General features: G+C 35.2%; 1 protein-coding gene across 1 annotated transcript in view; it reads left to right on the top strand.

Moving 5' to 3' along the window:
* The window catches only part of TNFSF13B (TNF superfamily member 13b), a 30,535-nt gene extending 8,313 nt beyond the window's left edge, over positions 1-22,222 (top strand). The window contains exons 3-6 of the mRNA XM_016203869.2: positions 5,766-5,822; positions 17,387-17,499; positions 17,587-17,737; positions 20,873-22,222. Of these exons, the coding sequence (XP_016059355.2) occupies positions 5,766-5,822; positions 17,387-17,499; positions 17,587-17,737; positions 20,873-20,985 (434 nt within the window). The 3' untranslated portion in view covers positions 20,986-22,222. The remainder of the gene's footprint in view (positions 1-5,765; positions 5,823-17,386; positions 17,500-17,586; positions 17,738-20,872) is intronic.
* Positions 22,223-23,612: the final 1,390 nt, after the last annotated feature.

The raw sequence follows: 23,612 nt of genomic DNA, 5'->3' as shown, positions 1-23,612 counted from the left end.
CTTTTATCCTATAAATTGTTCCATAGATTTTTATTTTAGTCTGCTCTAAACCAGACACTACAAATTTGTAAATGATGATCCTTAATATCAAGTGACTCAAGGTCTAGACAGTTAAAGAAACCATTAGTATGTAGAGTGAAATGTATGTCAATAGGTATATGTATAAAGTGTAGTGGGAACAAATATTTAGCTAGAAGAATCAGGAAAGAGTTGATATTTGACCTGAGTCCTGAAAGATGAATGGGCTTTCACCAGATGAAAAGGTGAGAAATACTTATGCAGAGGGAATGGCAAATACAGTCCTGGATGCATGAAGATCACCTCCTTTTCTGAAAATGTGTGTTTAAGTACAACTAGGTGGGTGTGTATAGTTCATGAGGCTGTGAAAGTGGACTTTGTTTTTATGTTCAAGAGTGACCACTGAAGAAATTATAAACATTAGAAGGACAAGATAAGATTTAGATTTAGAAAGATAATTTTAGAGGCAATGCAAATGATGAACTAGGATTTGTGGAAAAGAGAAGAGGCGTAACTTGGTAGGTTAATGTAATTGTCAAAAACAATAAGAGTAAAAATCTGAACATAGGGTAACCTGCTCTCTGTCTTTCCATTTTTATCATTCTCTCTCTCTCACTCTCTTTCTCTTCCCTTCACACATAATAGCTATGTCCCTCCAACATCAATGAACCTTTCTATATACTCATAACTATTAATTTTGTCTGGAATGCTCCTATCCCCTCCTTCCTTCTGATTTTAGTTCAAGTGTCACCATTCTGAGAAGCTTTCCTGATTGGGTTAAACATCTGGGCACCGTCTCTTTCTCATAGAGCTGCAACTTTAATTCTGTTTTTATCATATTAATTCATGCCTGTTCTTCCAACTAGATTGTAAGCTTTATGAGGGTAGGAATTGAGTCTCCATTTTTGCTATCCCTAGCACAACACATGACATAAATGTAGCACTCAGTAAAATTGTTGAATGAGATGAATGAGAAATATAATGTAAACTGAAGAAAAGTTAAAAATTTAAGCCATTAGAATTTGCTTGCCTGGCCAGGCGTGGCTCAGTGGTTGAGCGTTGGCCTAGGATCCAGGCGATCGGGGTTCAATTCCCGGCCAGGGCACATGCCCGGGTTGCGGGCTCGATCAATGACTCTCTCATCATTGATGTTTCTGTCTCTCTCTCCTTCTCCTTTCCTCTCTCTGAAATCAATAAAGATATATTTAAATAATAAAAAAAAAGAATTTGCTTATTAGTTGAATTTCAAGATTGAGGAGGAAGGAACAAGGCATGTGTATGAAGTTTCTAGCTTGGCGACTCAGAGAGCAGTTATATATCCATTAAGATAGAGGAAAGAGAAGGAATAAGAGGTGTGTGAAGAAGAAAAGGAAATAGATTCGGGGCATGTTGAACTTGAGTAATCACTGGCATCCAGATAGAAATGTCCAGGGAGAAGTTGAGGATGTAACAGTCGCTTGTGCAATTTATTATTACTTTCTAGGGACATTCAGGTGTATTTCTATTTTTGGTTTTAATTTCCTTGATTTTCAGACATGTTTACATATTGTTTTTCATTGGTAAGTTACTGATACCCAGTGACTTCTGAGTTTATATACATCACTAATCAAGAAATATTCTAAAATAATGCAAAGAAGTCATGGCAAAAGAAAAAAACATATCCTGTAGAGATGATGACTCAACTATAAAATTAGTAATTTTAAATTAAAATATTTGATCAATTGTAAAACAAAACAACATTAGATGAAGATGGTGGTTTTTCGTTCTGGGTTTTTTTTAACTCTTAATGCTTATGAGGCTATGTAAAGGGCTACCATTTTACATATCCTACATTGCTTTAGGCATAGAACATAATTATATTATGAGTGGTACATGACAAGGCCCAATTAATGCTTAAAACTCTCTACACATACACACACAGAGAAAAATCATTAATTCAAATATTTTTCATTACTCCTATCAGCTGTAGTTATTTCGGTTTTATTTTACCACCTTTCCAGCCTTCAGAAAAACAGCTCCTCTTTCTCAGTTCCCCAGGGCCATTATAGTACTATATTAGTTTTTAATTCTCTCTCAAACACATATAGTCATTAGTCACAAACTTTTAATTTTTTTCACAATTTATCTTGGATGCTTCATTTGTATAATTTCATTTTAGACCAAATTATCCTCATATTATATTTATTACCAATCAACAGCTGAAACATGGCTACCTTTGTCTCCCTTTATGGCAACTCATTCTATGCATAGGCACATAGATGATCAGCATGTATCAGGCTGGCTTCTCTCAAGATTAAGAATTCCTTATTTTTTGTTTTGTTTTATAGGTCAAGTACATACTTCTTAATCTAGCTCTCTAGAAATTCTTTTAAAACTCTCTCAACTCCTACTGGTTTCATAAGTAGCCACCCAAGCAAATTGTTTATCATTGATCAAATAAAACTTAATAATCCAGTTTTCCACACCTAAATTCTTGTATTTCCATTCCAGTAGAAATGTTTATCCCAAAGCAATACTTTTTAAAATTTCTTCATAAATCTATGTTTAGCATTAGGTCAATATTTAGATCTTTAAGCGATTTCTTCTGATTAAACTTTCCTAGCCAAATGAGTGAGAAGAACTATGAAGAATTAATAGGTGTAGAACATATAGATTGGGCAAATGTGTGATGTTTTTCATGGGGTCCACACATAACCTTCAATAGTTGCATTGTTATAGCGGTTTTATATTAGAATTAGCTTGTTGAAATAATGTATAATAAACAAGGCTCCACTTTTAAAGCATTTAGTTCCAATACAGAAAGCAATACAGCAAATATTAGCAATCCCATAAACTTTCAAATCCTTTTTCCTGATTAAATGGTATTTGAATATTGCACTTAAGAAGGCAGCTTTCAAACTCCAAATGTTTTTTGTATAGAAAATATTTAAATGCTATTTTAATTATGAAGTTGGTTAGATTCTACCTTCTCAAATGTTGACAACAAATTATTTTGTTGCAAAAGTTCTTATTTTAGGGGTTCTCTTTTGTAATCTATTTTTGTCATCAATATATTTTATTTTTAGAAATATTTTACACAAAGTTTAATATGAGTAAATTTTCTTGTGCTGTCAAAATGTACTTAACAATAATAATTAACCATGTTTCACACATTATTGTATGTATATAATAAATATATATATTTAGAAATATGTCTCCCCATCAGATATAATGGTTTTAATGTTTGCTGTTGCCTTGCTTAGTAAAAAAGATAAACTATTCCCAAACTCTTGTATAATTCCCTTCAATTGTAGTAGAGGGAATGATGTATGAAAGACTTATGAAAACCAAGCACAATCAATTAAATATTACAATTGTTATCAATATCGTGTTTTACATTCAAAACTTTTGTGGTTGGATATCTAGGCTATTGGGAGATATCAGAAAATACTATGCTCTTTTTTTACCCACTTTTTGTGAACAATAAACTGTAGTTAAGATCAGATCTATGTTGAATTGGAGAGAGTCCTAAAAGGCTGAACTGGAGATAAGTTTATAGTAGATATCAAATAACTTAAGAAGGAAGAGTTGAAATGTGAAGAGATAAGTAATACTGATGGGGTTGATGGGACCTGAGCAGCATCTAATGAAGAAAGTCCTGTTCTTATTTTTCAACAATTCTCCTTGAAAAGCCCAGTGACTTTCTCTGGAATAAAAAAAAAATTAGTGAAGAGCACTCGCTTCAGTAAGTATGGCTCAGACACTACTATTGAACTGCCATTTTGATACCCCATTTTCTTTTCTGAGGAGTATTTCTATGAAGAGTATTTTCTCTCCATAGCATGTTTCCTTCTAAAAGGCAGATTTCTGCTACTACATGACAGAATAGATCATTGTATTTCAGCGTGTGGGTTGTAGCCAAGTTTTAGTTAGGCTGTGGAGATTAAAATTCAGATGTTTTCATATCAGTTTGGTAGTGTCAAGGTAAAATTCATTGGGTAGAACTCTTTTTCCTGCAGGAGTTTTGGGGAAACAGGGAAAGGGTTACTTGAAATAGGAATTAGTGCACTGTAGCATTTCTTTGCTCTTTTCTATCAGCCTCACTTGGTCTTCATGCTCTCGGTGTCCTTCATTCCGTTCCCAGTTTATTTGGTGCAGTGCTGCTCTAGGAACAATAATGCTAGCACTACTACGAATACAGTACTAAATGTTTCATGTGCATTATCTCTTTTAATCTTTTTAATATACAGGTACACATAATGACAAAAGAAAGATGGAAATTTGACTTTGACTTTTGTCAACACCCTCTTCTTTCCTCTCTGTGGAGGAAAGATTAGAGCTTTAGGTGCTCTGATTGCCCCTTGCCTCTCTCACAAAGGAATTATGGTGCCTTACGAGTAATAATTTCTTAAGAAGTATTTGTTAGAAAAATAGAAACACACTTAAAATAGATTTAATGTGGCTGCTCTATATATTGTGCCCTTCAGACTTTAGTTGCATTGGATGTTTTGTTACTTCTTTCTTCAAAGCCGCCTAATTCACAGCTGTTCTGCTTGTTAGGATGCTTTTCATATTGTCCTGGCAGAGGGTCTGCCATAGTATAGTTACTGTACTAATGAGTCTTCTTTTCCCTATGGCACAGACATGGCTACCCGTGTTTTACCCCTGTTTTAAAAGAATCACAAAGTAGACCAAACAGTGCTGTTCCTATCAAATGTGTTAGAAAAGTTTCATGGTTTTAAAGGAATTGCAGTTTTTAACATTATATTCTGCCTTTAAATGCCAAGGGAAATTTCATAACAGATTTTTTATGCAATAACTCCTTTTAACAGAATTATTTTAGGCCAATGCATTTGCACAGTCTCAGAATATCATGTAATTATTACATCTATTATCCCATGTTTTAAATATTAGAAAATTTTCAATTAATCAGCTGAAGCAGAAATTCGCAACTGTGCCAAGCTCTTAAAATTTATACATTGAGAAGCATGTTTTAAAGTATTACTTCAATTCTGAATAAAACACTTGCTAAATAATAACAAATCTAAACTAATAGTTTCTTAATTTAAAATAGGCACACTTAGGTTTATGTTTTATATTTTTCAAAGATACTGTTTTGATTTCTTTTCCTACTGTCTACTTATTTTGCTTTTACCCAATGGCATTTGTCTTTAACAGAATAGTTATTTATTCCCTTGAATATTCTCTGTAATATTTTACTGTACATCTAATATGTGATATGAAATGATGCTTCCCAGAAACCTTACTGATTAGGCAGTCTCAGGGAAAATCTTCCATTTTATTTTTAGAAGATGTTCTCTCTTCTCTTTTTGGTTCAGATATTTTGACGAAAGCCTGACTTTGGCTCCAGAGTGAAACATGTGGTTTCCACCTCAGGTCCTGAGCAAGTTGTTTACACTTTCCAAGACTTAGTTCTCAGCACACAGTTTTCAGAATTTTTGTGAGGTTGGATCTGTATCTGCTCAATAAATGTTAACAAAGATGACATACTTACTGTATTTCAGCAGCATATAGAGTTTTTCTAAAACATGAATTTCAATAACAAATTATATTTCAAGGACAAGTTGTAGTAAAAACCTGTGGACAGATTTTATAAAGTAATTTTAAGAACAATATACAAGCTATGTAGAAAGTATAATAGATTCCGTGATACTAGAGGATGAGTTTGTAGCTTTGTGTTCTAAGTCATCTTAGTTCCCTTACTATTTCTATTCAAGTAACTAAAATGATACATTTTTGCTTTTCAGTCATTCAAGACTGCTTGCAACTGATTGCAGACAGTGACATGCCTACTATACGAAAAGGTAATAAAATAGTCCCAGTAGTTTTCTCTACTTAGAATTCAGTATAGTCCAAACACTTGTAAGTTTCAAGTCCAAAGACTATATTCAAACTTCAGCTCAAATCAACTCCCTACCTCAAAACTTCTTATAGTCAGATGTAAAATAATAAATTTATTCAAAATAATTAGGGAATAAATATATAAACTAATATTTAAAAACAGAATCATCTTAGAGAGACTGATACTTAGAAATTTTAAATAATTAGCATATGATAAAACAAATCAATACTAAAGCAAATTCAGTTTTTTATTATTTAGAAATCATTTTGGCTTCTAAAATGCCCCAAGGTCATCTTCACAAAGATTAATTATCCTATTATATTAGGTTGTAGAAATCATAGGATGAAGATAAAACCAAACATCTAAACATCTTATACTAATTAGTTTATTAATAAATGTATAATATGTACAAAAAAGTAAATATAATATTTTTATGATAAATCTTCTATGTGAAGTTATTGCTTTATATTTTATATATAATGATTTATATTGATCCAGTGTTACAATTACTGTGTGGGCACTGGGACTTATAGCGACTAAAATACATATGGTTCCTTACTTTCATGGAATTTACCTTCTGATGAGGAAGAAACAGAAAACGAAATGAATAAGTAAAATGTAAATGCTATTCATAAAATTAAATACTGTTGAGAAAAATAAAGCAGGCAAGGAGCAAGGGAATGTTTGGGTTGTGAGCCATAAAAGGGAGTTCAGAAGTGTCAGGAGGTTAAGCTGGAGCAAGGAATGGAGAAACAAGAGCAAGTCCAGATAACAAGTTTGGATTGGCCTTTGTAATGATTCCCGGGAGTGCTATCTTGCATCTGTATTTTTCTATGTGACTTTAATTATTTTAAACGTAACACAAATATTAAACTATTTGAAATTCTATTATTATTTATTGCTCTACATTTTCCAAAGTCATTGTTTGCAACTTTTTTAATAGGCAGCAAACTGTGTTCCTAAGAATTAAAATCAAGCCAGAAAAAGACCCTAATTTTTAAAAATATAACTTGGAAAAGATCTGTTTCTCACATCTGGCCGAAAACAAAAATCCTGTAAACTACACACAAAAATACAGCTGCCACTTCATTGTGAGTGTGAATTGCAGTGTTATGATCTTGGTGTGGTGGCTGCTCTCCACCGATCCAGGGTGCTCCTCTGGGTGCTTTGCCCTTTGGGCCCGTGGGTTGGCCTTATGATGCCAGCAAGCCTTGGACAGTAAGTAAGTGTGCATATAAATTTCAGCAGCACTGCTTTATGTTTCGATATGCTATGTTTCCATTTTTATTCGTCACAAGATATTTCTTCATTTACCTTTTTGTTTTTGGACCCACTGGTTGTTAGGAGTGTGTTGTTTAACATCCATGCATTTGTGAATTTTCCAGTTTTCCTCCTGTTATTGCTTCTAGTTTCACGCTGTTGTGGTTGGAAAAGATACTTGATATGATTTCAGTCTTTTTAAATTTGTTGAGATTTAGCTTGTATCCTAACATATTATCTGTCCTGGAGAATTTTCCTTGTGTACTTAAGAAGACTATAATTTGCTGCTATAGAAAGGAATATTCTGTATATCTGTTAAGTTCACTTAGTCTGTAGTGTTAAGTGTTCTATTTCCATATTAATTTTCTTTTGGATAATCTATCCATTTTTGAAATGGGGTATTGAATTCTACTGTTACTGTATTGTTGTCTACTTCTTTAAGAGCTCTTAATATTTTCTTTACATATTTAGAGTCTCCAATGTTGAGTGCATATATCTTTATATTTGTTATAGCCTCTTGATGATCATCATATAATGACTTACTTTGTTTCTTGTGACAGTTTTTGACTACTATCCTATTTGTCTGATGTAAGAACAGCCACTTCTTTCGTTTACTGTTTGCCTAGAATATTGTTCTCTAACTGTTCAGTTTAAGTCCCTCTGTGTCCTCAAACTTAAAGTGAGCCTCTTGTAGGCAGCACATGGTTGGATTTTTTAACCCATTCAGCCACTCTATACTTTTATTTCTCCCTCCCCCATACTTTATGTTATTGATGTGACAGTTTATATCTTTTTTTATTGTGTAACTATTCAATTACTGTAGTTACAGCTCTTTTTAATACTTTTGTCTTTTAACTTTTACACTAGAGTGAAAGTGATTTACAACTCATTTCAGCCATTTATTTCAGGTTGTTTACTAGAGATTTGTTTCTTCAGTTATGTTGCGCTTTCTCGATTCTTCATATTCCTTGTAGATTTGCTTTGTTATCTGTGCACTTGAAGAAGCAGCTATCTCCTCCAGTCTTCCTGGACTAATTTTGACTGGGAGACATGTTTGTTGGTCAGCAGTGCTTGGTATTAGCCGCTCTAAGGCTGGGGACAAGACCCCTTCGCTTCCTTTCTGCCCTACTGGAAGAAAAGCATCAGTTCTCTGGTTTTCCTGAATCATGCAAAAAAAAAAAAAAAAATGTTGGCTGTCCCCTTTTCGTTATTTCTAACTGTATCAGGGACCAAGTTCATTTGGTTGTTCAGTGCTCGGTATAAGGCTAGATAGAAACCAACTCCATGGAAGGCACTCTCACCACCCTCCATGGGAGAATCATGGGCTGAGGCAGTCTTCTGGGTGTGGGCTAAACTTGTGTAGGGGAGGGACTGATGTGGGTACACTGAAATTGCTCTTCTTACCCATATAAAATGCCTGCTTCTCTCTTTGTGTTCCTTTAGGATGCTTCTACTTCTTAGCTGGAATCTGAATTCCTCTTCAAGGTATTTTGGTACCAATATTATTGTTAAATCAATGTTTCTGTGGAGGGGTAATGTATAAGGCTTTCTACTTTGCCATCTTGCTGACATAATCCCTCATTCAGAACTTTAAATATATAATCTACTGCCTTTGGCCACATGGCTTCAAGTGAGAAATCAGCTGTTAATATTACCGCACATCCCTTGTACCTGAGGAGTTGCTTGTCTCTTGCTACTTTCAAGATTCTATCCTGTCTTTGTCTTTCAACTGATTAATTTTAATGTGTCTTGGTATGGGTCTTTTTGCATTTATCCTTCTTGGAAGTTATTTAGTTTCTTGGATGTATAGATTTATTTTTCTTCAGAGTTGGGAAGAGTTCAACAATTATTTCTTTAAATATTCTTTGTGTCCCTTTCTCTTCTCCTTCGAGAACTCTCAAAATTCATGTATTAGTGTGACTAATGTGCTACTGTTTTCTAATGCTCTCTTCCTTTCATTCCTTTCTCTTTCTGCCCTTCAGACTGGATAATTTCAATTGTTCTATCTTTAGTTTTGCTGATCCTGTCTTCTGTGTGTTGAGTCTGCTATGTAACCTCTCCAGTGATTTTTATTTTTATTTTATTTCAGCTATGTTACATTGCAGTTCCACAAGTTCTGTTTGGCCCCCTTTTAAAAAATAATTTTTATCTCTTTATGGGTAGTGTCTGTGTATTCAAACAAAAGTCTCCTGGTTTTCTTAAGTTCTTTTTCCATGGTTTCCTTTAGTTCTTTAAGCATATTTAAAAGATGAAAAGTCTTTGTCTATTAAGGACAAGGTCTGGGCTTCCTCTGAAACGATTTCTGCCAATTTCTTTTTTTGTTTGGTTTTTCCTGTGAATGATCTATAATTTTCTGTTTGTTTATATGCTTTGTATTTTTCTTTGAAAATTGGACAATTTCAATATTACAATGTGGTAAGTCTGGAAATTAAATTTTTTCTCATCCCATGGGTTTGCTGTTGATTGTTGTGGGCTTCAGTTGTTCATTTGTTCATTCATTTTTCCAAAAATATTTTTTGCAAAGACTATTTCTTGTTCTATGTGGTCACTGAAGTCTGATTTTTTTTTAATCTTTGCAGTCAACCTGATTTTTTTTTTATAATTATTTATTAGTGAAGACTAATTAGGGCATATATTAACATATAGTTTGATAGTTTAATGTTGATTGAAAAGCACATTATAAAATGATAGGTATATGTACATTTAAAAAAAAATGAAACAATGTATTTATTTTAGATATTTATATAGAAGTATCTAAATTTAAAAGCATAATTTGATTTTTTTTATTTAAATTCATAATTTTTCATTTTTTTGGTATTTCAATTACAGTTTACATTCAATATTATTCTATATTAGTTTCATATGTACAGTATAGTGGTTAGACAATCATGTACTTTATAGAGTGGTCCCCTAATATTTCAAGTACCCACCTAGTACCATGCAAAGTTAGCACGATATTATTGACTATATTCCCTATGCTGTAATTTGTATCTCTGTGACTACTCTGTAACTACTAATTTCTACCTCTTAATCCCTTTACCCTTTTAACCCAGCCCCTCAACCACCCTCCCCTCTTTCAGTCTGTTCCCTATGAATCTGTTTATATTTTGCTTATTTATTTTGTTCTTCAGATTTCACATGTAAGTGAAATTATTTGTTATTTTTCTTTCTTTGTCTGGCCTATTTCACTTAGCATAATACCTTCTAGGTCCATCCAATGCTGTCGCAAAAGGTAAAATTTTATTATTTTTTACAGCCAAGTAGTATTCCATTGTTTAAATGTACCACAGCGTTTTTATACACTCATCTATTGATGGGCATTTGGGTTACTTCTGTGTCTTGGCTATTGTAAATAATGCTGCAGTGTACATGGGAATGCATACATTCATTCAAATTAGTGTTTTGTGTTTCTTCGGATATATTCCCAGAAGTGGAATCGCTAGATCAAAAGGCCATTTCATTTTTAATTTTTTGAGGAACCTCCACACTGTTTTCCATAGTAGTTGCACCAATCTGCATTCCTACCAACAGTGCACTAGTGTTCTCTTTTCTTCACATTGTCACAAACACTTGTTTGTTGATTTATTGATGGTATCCATTCTGACAGGTGTGAGGTGATATCTCAGTGTGGTTTTGATTTGCATCTCTCTGATGATTAGTGATGTTGAGCAACTTTTCTTCCATCTATTGGCCATCTGTATGTGTTCTTTGGAAAAGTATCTATTCATGTCTTCTGCCCAGTTTTTAATTGGGTTGTTTGTATTTCTGGTGTTGAGTTGTCTGAGTTCTTTATAAATTTGGATATTAACCCCTTATCTTATGTATCATTAGCAAATATCTTCTCCCAAAGTGACTTTTCACTTTGTTGATGGTTTTTCTTGTTGTGCAAAAGCTTTTTAGTTTGATATAGTCCCGTTTACTTTTTTCTTTTGTTTTCCTTACCCAAGGAGATATATCAGAGTTTTGTTTTGTTTTTTAATCTCTAATCCTAATCCTGACAGAGATTCACTAAAATACCAAGAACAACAGCAACAATTATACTCCTTTTCTTAGCAGATTGGCTCTGAGCTGGGACACTCCAACATTTAGCCCAGCTGCCACAACTCTACCTTAGACTTCCCCTTCCACTAGTATAGAGATTGAAGATATCAACTAAAGGTGGTTTAGCATTTTTTTCAGGTCTTTTCTGAGCATGCTTCTGGCTCTGGACATGCACGTTGCATCACAGATTCTTTGGTGTACATGGTAGTGCGTGAAAGCCCTTACTCCATTAAGTATCTTCCTCCTTCTCAGGCTTTTCATCAGCCTGCTCCTGCCTGATCTGCTGCTCCTTGTTCCAAGTGGCTACAGGTAGTATACGTCTTCAGAGCTTTTCATTGACAACAGCCTGGGTAGCTGCATCTATCTGAAGGGAGCCTCTAGGCAGGTCAAAATGCATAGCCTTGATGTTTTGAGAATAAAGTATTTCACTCCCTGGCACCAGCAAGGTGCCACCTGGGACTTAGGCCACTATTTCCACATCTGCTGCCAAGCTGCAAAATGGAAGACGGTAAATGAATAAGCAAAAAATACTATAATACTCTAAGTTTTTGCCAGCCGAATTGCTGCTTCAGTGAAGGAAGGGCCTTATTTTTTGAGCTTTCTTCTCTGCCATTTTCCATATCATCATTCTGACATCTATAATTATATCTTTAGACAATATCTATTGATTGTCTACTCTGGTCTGTGATAAAATTAATATGATTTCTGTTTATTCTCTCTATCCTGTTCACCATAGTTTTTCTTTGAACAGCAATATTATATTTCTTAATTTTTATCTATTTACTATTAAAATGTTCATATTTTTACTACTTGGTCTGTCAATTTTAATTTATATTCTTTGAACCCCAGCTTTTACAAATGAGACAATTGATAATTTTTCTACTAATATTTTTCCTCTTCTACTTCTCTATATTTGTTAATTATGTAATTTCTACATTGTCATGACATAAAACTATTTTATTCTTTTCTGTCAAGCAGTTCTCTTTATGTGTTTTTGTCTTGGTTTTACAGATTAATATATTCAATACTTGTTGCAAGTCCTTTTGCTGTGGTTTTCCTCATTCATGTCTTAGTTTGCTGGATTTAATTCTCTGCTAGTTTCCTCAAAATGAGCTCATGAGGACAATGGTCACTACATATTTGCATTGATAAGGCTGTTTCTTTTTAGTTTTTATACTTTAAGGACAGATGGCTAGATATAAAATTCTCAGTTTACCCTTTCTTGAGTATCTTGTAGAAATTTATGCAATCTTTTGACACATGCATTTTGAAGAAAACTAAAGAGAAATTTTTCTTCTCATAAGTGGCTTGACTTTCTTGTCTAGTTACACAAAGAATAATTTTCTTACCTTAAAAATGTATTACTTATTTTAATATATATTTCAGAATTGCATATTGCGGTAGGTAGAATAAATGTCCACACCCTGATCCCCCAAACTTGTGAGTATATTACCTTACAGGTCAAAAAGGACTTTGTAAGTGTGATTAAGATCAGGAATTTGGAGAGATTACTCTGGCTTATTTGAGTGGGCCCAATGTAATCACAAGGTCCTTATAGAGGGAGTTAGCAGGATCAGAGTCAGAGAAGGCAATATAGTAATGAAAGCCAATTTCAGAATGATGTGCTTGCTGCCTGGGAAGAGGCCATGAGCCAAGGAATGCAGGCAGACTGCAGAGCTGGAAAACGCAAGGGATGCATTTTCCAGATTCCAGGAAAAAACAGCCTTACCAACACCTTGATTTTTGCCCAGTGATACTTCCGATGTTTAGAATTGTGAGATAATATGTGTGTGTGTTGTTGTAAGCCAGTACTTTTGTGATAATTTGTTTCAGCAGCAATAAGAAACTAATAGAACTATTATGAACCACCTTTTCCTGACACATGAAGTTCCTTTTCAGTCTGTCTTGACCTTTTGTTATTTGTTTTGCCTTCCAGGGTTTCAATTATGTATATGCTGGTAATTCTTTACCTGTCTTCTATATTCTATTGTTCTCCATTTTACCCCCAAATTCTTAATTTTTTCTTTATTTCCATCCTACTTTGTTTCGTGCAAAACCATTTTTCCCTTCAGAAACTTTTATTTTCACTTAAATGAGTTTTCCCCAGCTCCTTATTTCCCAAGTATTTTAGCTGACATTGAAATTTCCTGGGTTATCTGTTTGTAAGAGATTTCTGTATGTACATTAGGGGTTGCTCATCTTTAGGGAGTTGATTTTTATTGATTCTTTGTGAGGTTTGCCACTGCCAGGCCCTTTCACCATTTTTTTTTCCCTTCTCTCTACTTCTACACTCAGCCTCAGTATGATGTGTGATGTCATTTGCTTTTGGCATCCCTTGCAGTTATTTTGGAAAAAATAAATCTGTCTGTTTCTTTCATATGACTTACAGGAGGTAAAGAAGGAGAGACGTATTTCCATAATCATGTTGATAGTGGAAGTTTCATGTTTATTTCATTGCAACATAATTATTTTGCATAAAGGCAGTGATGAAATTTACTTTCAATACAATTTGGTACTTGATGACGTCTTTTTTCTTGAAACACATGCTTTTCTTGGTTTGTTTGTCTAACCATGTTCTGACCTTTTTGGGCACACCTTTTTAAACACTGCTGCAAATTACTCTTAAATGTATCTCTTCAATATTGATGTTCTTTAGACCTCTGGCATAGTTCCATTCTCTTTTCATTCTTCTTATTTCTTTGGCATTAAACGCTCCTATGTTGTCATTTAACGTATGTATGCTGTTGGCTTAAATGTAGATCTGTAGCCCAAATCACTTTCAGAAGTTCCAAGTCTATATATACCTCTATCTATTTAATATCTCTTCCAGAATATCTTGGTGGCATCCTAGAACTTTTCTCCAAGTTTACTCCTCCAGTGTTCCCTGTTTCAGTAAGTGTGATGACTACATTTTCAGTTTTTTAATCCAGAATTATGGGTGTCATTCTTGACTGTTCCCTTTAACTCTATACATTAATCTCAAAAACCCTGTCATTTACTTCTCATAAATAGAATTAATCTATTTCTCTTCATTCCCATCTCACCATCCTAGCACAAATCACTACTAGCATCTCTTTCCTGGCTGGTTTTCTTACCTCTAGTTTGGCACCTTTTTTTTCTTTTTTCTTTTTTCTTTTTTTAATATATCTTTATTGATTTCAAAGAGAGGAAGGGAGAGGGAGAGAGAGGGAGAGAGAGAGAAACATCAGTGATAAGAGAGTCATTGATCGGCTGTTTCCTGCAGTTCCCCGACTGGGCATCGAGCCTGCAACCCGGGCATGTGCCCTGACCGGGAATTGAACTGCGATCTCCTGGATCCTAGGTCAATGCTCAACCACTGAGCAATACTGGCCGGGCTTTCTTTTTTTTTCTTTTTTTTTTCACTTTTTCTTAACCTGGTAGCCACTGAGTGATATTTCTACAGACAAATTATCGTTTTCTCCACTAACAGCCTTCCAGGGACCTCCCATTGCCATTCAAATAGCTCAGCCTACATGGCCTTGCCTCCCTAGCTTTTGCTTTCTGTTGACTTTTCTTGCCCTACCTCATCTGCAGAATAAAACATATATAACTGTGGATTTTAATGCCAAACTATATTTGTTTTATAACAAAACAAAAAAATCACTATTTCTTGAATTGGTTTACTTAACCTACCTTTTAAAAAGTATTTTCAATGGCCCTGGCTGGTGTGGCTCAGTTGGTTGAGCATCACCCCAGGCACCGGGAGGTCACTGGTTAGGTTCCCCACTGGGGCTCAAGTGCCTGGACTGTGGGGTCAATTCCCTGTGGGGAGGGTGTGCAGGAGACAGCCAATTGATTCCTCATCAATGTTTCTTTCTCCCTCTCCCTCCCTCTCTCTCTCTCAAATCAATAAAAATATATTTTTTAAAAAAAGGATTATCAATATATTCTCTCTTAAAACTATTTTCAGCATCTTAAAAATAATAAACTAGAAAATCAAGAGAAGTAACCAACTGTGATAGCTATGACATGTGATATGTGTAATACCTGCTCTCTGTAGCACTTATTTTCAGTTATTGGGGGAGGTAACACTGAATTATTAATATTTGGGAGGAAATTTCCTATTCACAAAATAAAATAAAAACAAATATTAATACAAAAATAAGCATTAATACTCTCGAAATTTACTTCCAAATTCTTAAATATGTACTATGAGTAATGATGTGTACTATCTTAGAAAAGCATTCTACAGAAAAGGCATTTAATGCATATATTCTTATTGGCATCTATCAGTAGTCCAATTAGCATGCTAAAAAATCTAAGTAAGTTTTAAGATGTAGAAACATGCTGTAATATTTATGCTTAAGTTTATATTTATTCTAGCTTTTAATTTACTGTTTAGCTTGTTTTCTTTAAGGATTTAACATTTACTCAACAGCACATATTTATTGAGTGCATAACATGTGCTAGGCTTTATTCTTAGCATTTGGGTTTGCAACTATGACTGTAGCAGAGCCATATACTTGGCCTTATGGAGCAGAATCCATGTCTGTATGTGAGCATGAATGTGAGTGTATGTGCATGTGTGTGCATGGGGGAAAATACAGCCAGCATATAAAAACAAGTAAAGATGTACTCACTTTAATATTTCCAACAAGTGATAATGGAAAAAATAAAATGCAATAAGCATTGCTAAGGAGTCATTTAAAGTGGAGTAGGGAGGCCACTGAAGAGGTGAGGCCTGTGCACACCTGGTGTCTCAGTTCTTAGAACTGTTGTTAAATCACTGACCTGTTGCTAAATTCAACTCAAGACCCAACAGCAAACATCCTGGCTCCATGATTGCTACATGGACATATATGGACTTCACTTCCTCCTCAGCACGGCGACCAGACCATCTGCATTTGTCACCTTGAAAGGAGCCAGTCCATTTCAGCAGCCCCCATCAATTAGATCCTTAATTGGTCTAACTGAGGCCACCTGACCTGGTATAAATGTACCACCCCTTTTTTATCCACTGGTCTACCGGTAGGCCTGTGGGCTGCTTCCATATCTTGGCTCTTGTAAACAACACTGCTGTGAACATAGGGATATTACCATTTCTTTAATCTCTATTTATTTTATACCATTTTATTTATGCCCCCCCCCCCCCAAAAGGATTCCCAGTCTAGCTTTGTGGTTCGTTGTTTGCTCCAATATATACATAATGCTGAGAATTTGCACTGGTGAACTTAACACTGAATTCACAGGAAAGGGGTGTTTATAATTTCCTCATGGGTGTTGATGTCCCAAAGCACCATGTCTTGCTCAGTGATTTAGTGCCTCCTGCCCACTCATTTCTGGAGCTGCTGTCTTCTCTCTGCTCCTTTATCCGGCTCATGAGCACAGCGCCTTCCCTGTCACTCCCCAAGTAAACTTGAGGGACATGGAGGAGAATTATGGTACTGAACAGGAGCCACTTCAGCTTGAATATTACAGACCATTATCACAAAGTTTCTGACCATTTCCCAGTAGAGATTACGTGTTAGCAATTTTCCTGACTCTCCTTAAACTGATCTTCAAAGGTGTTCTTGTTGGCCCAGTAAGCACTCCCAGGAACCTCCTCTGCCACGTGTCACAGAGTGAATGCCCCCCAATGGGGGCCAGGCCTGATCACCCCAATTTGCTGTTCCCAAAGAAGGTCTCTGAGAAATACTTTCCTTAAGTGAAAACCCCCCAGTGGCACACTAGATAATGACAGATAGCCCAGGAATCAAAGACCTCAGGAATAAGGGCCAAACTCTTTATCGCCAGTTTTTACACATGACTTCAGTGGAAAGAGGGGCTTGCTTCCTCCTGATAACCTTTGCTAAACTCTCCACAAACAACCGTGCCCTCTCTGGGAACCAAAGAAAAACTGAAAAATCTCTGTTAGTGTGCTACTCAATTCAGATACATTTTGCACATCCTTTGCCTCAAACTCTCCCATCCAGACCATCCTTTATTAGGAAAATTGCCGAAATACAGAAGAAGAATGAAAGAAAACCCAGACACTTCAATATGTGGAGTGTGTGCTCTCAAGTTCCTGTGTCTGATAGTTGCCTGGATGAATATGTAGATGACGGTGGAGAAACCAGTGGAGTACTCTGACTTGTCTGTCCTCTGTCCCTCTTTTTTTTAAAGGTAAAATTCTCCTCTGTGTCTCAGGCTTAGTTTAGCAATTAAGTAGAAGTGGAAACTGCTTTTCTCAGTTTCCTGTCTTATAAATTGTTCCCTTCGTTGTAGGAGATTACACGTACGTTCCTTGGCTTCTCAGCTTTAAAAGAGGAAGAGCCCTAGAAGAAAGAGAAAATAAAATCTTGGTCAAGGAAACCGGTTACTTTTTTATATATGGTCAGGTGGGTCTCACCCTCATCCTCCTGTCACTGTGCGATGCCTCCCATCTCGTGCTCACTTCTGACAAAGTTCTTTGGTTTGTTTCTCAGGTTTTATACACCGATAGCACCTTTGCCATGGGACACCTAATACAGAGGAAAAAAGTCCATGTCTTTGGGGACGAGATGAGTCTGGTGACTTTGTTCCGATGTATTCAGAATATGCCTGAAACACTACCGAATAATTCCTGTTATTCAGCTGGTAAGTAATAGTCCTCTGTAAATAGAAAGACATTCCTCAGTGTACTGTTGTGGTTTTTATTATTCTCTTGAATGATACACTAGTCTGTTTTCATTGAGGCGGATAAAATCATTACTATTAGTTTTATCATTTTTATATGCATTTAGAAAGGGCAGTAACTTCATAGTAATCGTCATTGAGATCAGTTCCAAGCTGTGTTTTCTTCAACCTGTAAGCACAACAGTGACAATACTAGAAGAGTAAGAGGATGGTGACCCTGTGCCAGGCGCCCTTGTCTGCACTTCACGCCTGTTCGCCTCACCCTCCCATTTCAGGGAGGTGGAATCCGAGGCACAGAACTGCCGCAGCACCGTGCTCTCAGGTTGCAGCTACTAAGTTCCAGAACGTGGTGTAAACCAGCCAGCTTGATTCCAGAGTGTGAGCTACCAGAAACTCCTCTTAACAAACTGTGGAAGACGCTCCCTTGGCTGATGTGAGGGGTCAGGTCAAGTTGCCCAGTGGCTTCTCTCATTTTCATACAGATGACATCTGGTGTAATGGATACCAGACAGGTGACTTGGGATGTGAAAGTGTGGCAGTAAGTCTGCATTTCAACTCAGGGGCAGTAAAGACATGGAGAGGAAAGAGAAAGGGCAGGCTTTGTTCATTTCAGGCCTGTTTTGGCTATATTGCCAACAAAGCCTTTATTTTGTTTGGGGGGGGGGGTTAATTCCAAATTAATCAAGGCTGTTATTAGAAAAAAAGAGTATTTGCCTTAACACATTTATTCCTTTCTGGTGATTTTGGCAAATCCATTTAGAGCTCTGAGGAATGTCTTCAGTGTCAGTTACCATGAATGGCAGTATGAAACACAGGATTGGAGATTGGCTGCCCAACCTGAGGTACCATATTTCAAAGGCCTTTACTGATGAATGCACAATAAATCAGTTAGAAAGAAAGGGAAATAGCACTAGGTAATAGGGATTATGGCCATTCTGGATCTGCAGTCATAACAGCTTGAACAGGGCAATGAGGAAGTTAGTTACATTGGAATCCCCTAATTTTCATAAAAAAAGGCTTCCCTATACCCAGTGGTGACAAGGATCTTGGTGTTGCAAAATTTTATAAACAGTGAGGCTATGCCAATCTGCTATTTATTTATATTCATTAGTACTTACAGCTCAACAGCAAACTTTCAGATTCTCTAATAGCCTGTTCCTCTCACATTTACTTTCTCCACCAGATTTCGTAGGTGCCCTATTTTTTAAGAATAAATAATTTGACCTTAAAGATATTTCTCAGTACTAATAGCTTAGTATTAAATATGAGAACCATTCTGTAGGAAAATTCAGGTTTGCAATATTTATCTGTTCTAGGACAAATTTGTTTAAAACCATTAAAAACTATACATAACTGTGTAAGTGTCTGAAGTGCTTCCATAGTAACCTGAAAAAAAATTATACTGGTGTTTTGGAAGAACCCAACATAATACCAAAGAATCTCTTTTGTACACAAAGCAGAATCTTAATCATTATTTCATTTACAATTTAAAGGTGATTATTGTAGAAAAGGTTAGATTGCTATAAGCTCAAAGAATTGAAGCAGTCAATAACTCAGGGTCGGAATTTTAAATAGAATGTACCTTAAAAAGTAGTTGGTTCTTGTGGTTAAATTGTGTAGATACCTGTAGAAACACTCAAATGATATGATGTCTAGAATTTGCTTCAAATTATAGATGAAACAAAATTGACAATGGGTTAACAATCACGGAAACTGAGTAATGAGTCTGTGGACTTTATATTATTCTGGCTCCTTGAGAAAACTCCTGACAATTTCCTAAAGAAAGATAAAAAATAAAACATGTTTTGGTGTGGGGGTCACTCCTACTTTATTTTGAGAATTAATATTACTTAATGCTCTGTGATCTGTAGCCTTTATAAAAATTAGATTATCGTTAATCTCTATGATAATAACTATTCAACAAAAAATTCCAGTATATTTTTTGAAATTTTATAGTCATTAAATGCTTTGCCAATCTTAGAAAAATGTACACATTACCCTTAAGAATACCTAAAACTATTTTTTGTTGTCTTAGTCCATTACAAAAAAAACAAGATCCTTGGAGGAAAAAAAACCTGTGTTACGCACACTGTTCTGTGTGTCTAGAAGGGTGTCTGGTGCAGCATAAGTGCTTAGCACAGAAACACTGATTAACTGTTGCCCAAGAAAATTGGGTGCTTTGGGTTCCCTGATAGAATAGATGTTAACACAGATGTGCTCACGTGAGTACATTTTCACTGTTAATGAAGCAGTGCAACTACTTTTTAAAATGTTAGTTGGATGTGTCGACAATTCAGAGACTATTTCGTTCGTTAGGGTTTTTTTTCTCCTTCCCTTCTCCTCTTTCTTTCCTTTCACGTAGATATTTTTTTAATGGGGTCAGAAATTACCTGATGTACTGAGTGTAGTTCTTGAATTGTTTTGTGTTTCTGAATCACAAAATATGTCATTGTAATTAGGCACATACAGATTTATTGGTTAGTTTCAAGAAGCTAATTATTTTGTCACTTTTGGTTATAAAAACAGATATGATCATTAAAGGAAACAAACTATAGAAGGCTATAAAAGTAATCCAAATGACTTCTAACTCCATAATGGTGCCTCTAGAGAAAACTATGTAATAGATGTGCTTAGTTAATAAATTTCCTGTTTTTTACTTTTAATGATCTACACATTTAAAAGTATATATATGTGTGTGTGTGTATTTTTATTTAACATTAGTATGAAAAGTTTCTCTTGTCAATAAAATGAAACAAAACCATTTTTAACTATATAATATTCCATCAAGAGATGTGCTAGATTTACTTAACGTTTTTTTTCTTAAAGTTAAACATTTGGCTCCTGTTTAGAGTCTCCATTTTATAAGCAATAGGTGGCAAATACATTTACATCCGCTGGAACTCCTGTTCATTTCTTTTAACTTTTTTTATTTAGGCTAATAGAATAGCAACTGGTTTAGAAGTCCACTGGTATAGTTTGAAGTGTGAATGCCTATGTTAACATTTTTTCCAAAACAAAATTGTTTTATCTGATATTCCTATATTTTCTTTCCCATTTTACAACCACTTAAAGTTCTTGTAAACCATTCTTTTCCAGGCATTGCAAAGCTGGAAGAAGGAGATGAACTCCGACTTGCTATCCCCCGCGGAGATGCTAAAATATCACAGGACGGAGATGCTACTTTTTTTGGTGCATTGAAACTTCTGTGACCTACTTACACCTTGTTTGTGGCTAATTTTCTCCCTTTCTATGTACCACTAGGGAGAAAACATTTCATTGGAAATACCAAAAGGAAAAAAGCAGTTACCATAGCCTTTTCTGTGAGCTTTTTGTTTTGGTTTGCCTAAACTAGACCAAACAGGAAATTTAACAGACAACCACAGCCAAAGGGTGTCATGTGAATTACAAGAAATAGAGCTTATTTAAGGAAAAATAGAATTAGAAAGACTTTTTTCACTATAATGCCATGTTGAACAATTTAGTCATAGCTTCTTGTCTTTAAGGAAGCTCAGGACTCAAAGGGGCCATCGTGATTTGTGAAAAAACGGTATTCCATTACTTACTAGGAAACAAGCCCATATCTATAGGGCAGTAAGACATTTAGGGGAAATCTCAGGATTCATCTTTTATTTTTATGTGAAATACGCCCCTCTCCTTTTTCACTTAACATTGTAGGAAAGTAAAAGAAAAAGAAATCTTGTATTTCCTACATGAAAAAATAATTAAAAGCCTAAATTTAAACATCATATTAAACAATTGGACTCAAGATACAGTACTATTTAAGTCTTTTTTGGTTTATTTCAAGTTTGTAATTTTTATTTCTAATGTATATTTCCCAATGGAACACTCCCACTTTTCACAGAATGAAAATAATTCTCTCATGTGTCTGCACTTATGTGCATTGTTTGTAGCTAACTGCAGTTACTTCAGAAACTTAATGTAGGGTAATTTCAATTGATGCATATAAGCATTGATTGAAAAAATAACTATAACTCTTACATAAAAATAAGATCTTCACCAGAAGTTAATGGATACGTTTGTAAGAATGTGATAAAATTTCCCTTTATTTCCTATTCTGTTTTAAACTGCTGCTATTGTAGTTCAAATATCTCAGCCTTTGAAAAACCGTCCTGTTATTAGCTTTACTGAAGGTGAGGTTTAATGAAACTTCTTGGCATCCTGAAGTATGCTGCATGCCATGTGCTGTTTATAAAGATTACCATATGCCAGAAGACATCATCCTAATTTTCATTTCATAAAGAATCATATTCGAAAATGCTACAATACTTACTTTTCTTACACCAATTTCCCTTTTGTTTTGCTTGCCTTTTTAAAAAAGAGTTTTAACTTCATTAAACAAACAGTAGCTGGACCCTGGTCAGCATTAATTTTCTCCAGTCTGTATTGAAGTATTTTTAAAGATATACTTTTCAAAACAAAAGGAATTACTTGTATTTTTGTGTGTAAACTTAAACTTTGTCTAAATTTCTATAATTTTGGCTTTTTGGTTACAATAAATTTTATTTTGAAGTTACTTTGTTTTACAGTATTATAATTAAAAAGAAGTGAGCCCTGGCCGGTGTTGCTCACTGGTTAGAGCGTGGTGGGTCCAATTCCCAGTCAAGGGCACTTACCTGGGTTGTAGGTTTGATCCCTGGCCTTGGTGCGGGAGGCAGCCAATCAATGTGTCTCACATCGATGTTTCTCTCTCTCTCCCTCTCTCTCCCCCGCACCTTGGTCCTCTCGCTCTCTCTAAAAATCCACGGGGAAAAAAAATCCTTGGGTGAGGGCTAACAACAACAACAAAACAAACAAGAAAAAGAAGTGATAGGTAGCATAGGAGTTTCAGTACCAGAGGGAGGTTAGGTAATTTTTTTAGTGTTGTTGCTAACTTGGATTGCCAAATAAAAAAGGTAATTTTTTTGCCTCATTTTCTGATTGAGTTTGTCTAATGCCACTCGTCTTTTGGTTTCTTTCCATATAACTACTAAATGTCATTTTTAAAATTAGGTGCATAATTGTAAAACATTATAAAGTAATATGTTAGGGTATGACAGTAAAGTATATGAAATCATGAATATTTTACATATTTCAAAAAGGATTTGTACACATCAGTACTACATAAAGGATATAAATTAAATATTTCTTAGAGAATAAGGTTAAAAAGATAATACTGCATTATCACAAGCTTGCACACTAAGGTATTAAAATCTTCAGATTGCAACATTATTCTTTATAAATGACCTAGCATATTTTTTCAGCAGATGTAGAATTCAACCACATAAAATATTCTTAAATCTTATTTTACTTTCAGTTTAAATCAGTGTTAAAATGTGAACCCTGTCTTCCTCGTAAGTGAAATTGTGAGGAGTATTAGACTTTCGTTGAGTCAAAATTTATTTATTTATTCACTTATTTAGTATCTTTATTGTTGAAAGTATTACAGATGTCCCCTTTTCCCCCCATTGATCCCCTCCATCCCGCATTCACCCCACCCCTAGGCCTTCCCCATATCAATGTGTGTCCATGGGTTATGCTTATAAACATGTAAGTTCTTTGATTAATCTCTCCCCACCCACTATCCCCACCCCCACCTTCCCTCTGAGATCCCTCAGTCTGTTCCATGCTTCTGTGTCTCTGGATCTATTTTGTTCATCAGTTTATTTTGTTTATTACATTCCACATATGAGTGAGATCATGTGGTACTTATCTTTCTCTGCCTGGCTTATTTCACTTAGCATAATACTCTCCAGGTCCCTCCATGCTGTCCCAAAGGGTACGAGCTTCTTCTTCTTTACAGCTGCGTAGTACTCCATGGTGTAAATGTCCCACAGCT

The sequence above is a fragment of the Miniopterus natalensis genome, chromosome 2 (assembly GCF_054644295.1).
Source record: "Miniopterus natalensis isolate mMinNat1 chromosome 2, mMinNat1.hap1, whole genome shotgun sequence".
NCBI classification, from domain to species: domain Eukaryota; kingdom Metazoa; phylum Chordata; class Mammalia; order Chiroptera; family Miniopteridae; genus Miniopterus; species Miniopterus natalensis.
This window is presented reverse-complemented; position numbering and strand designations above follow the sequence as displayed.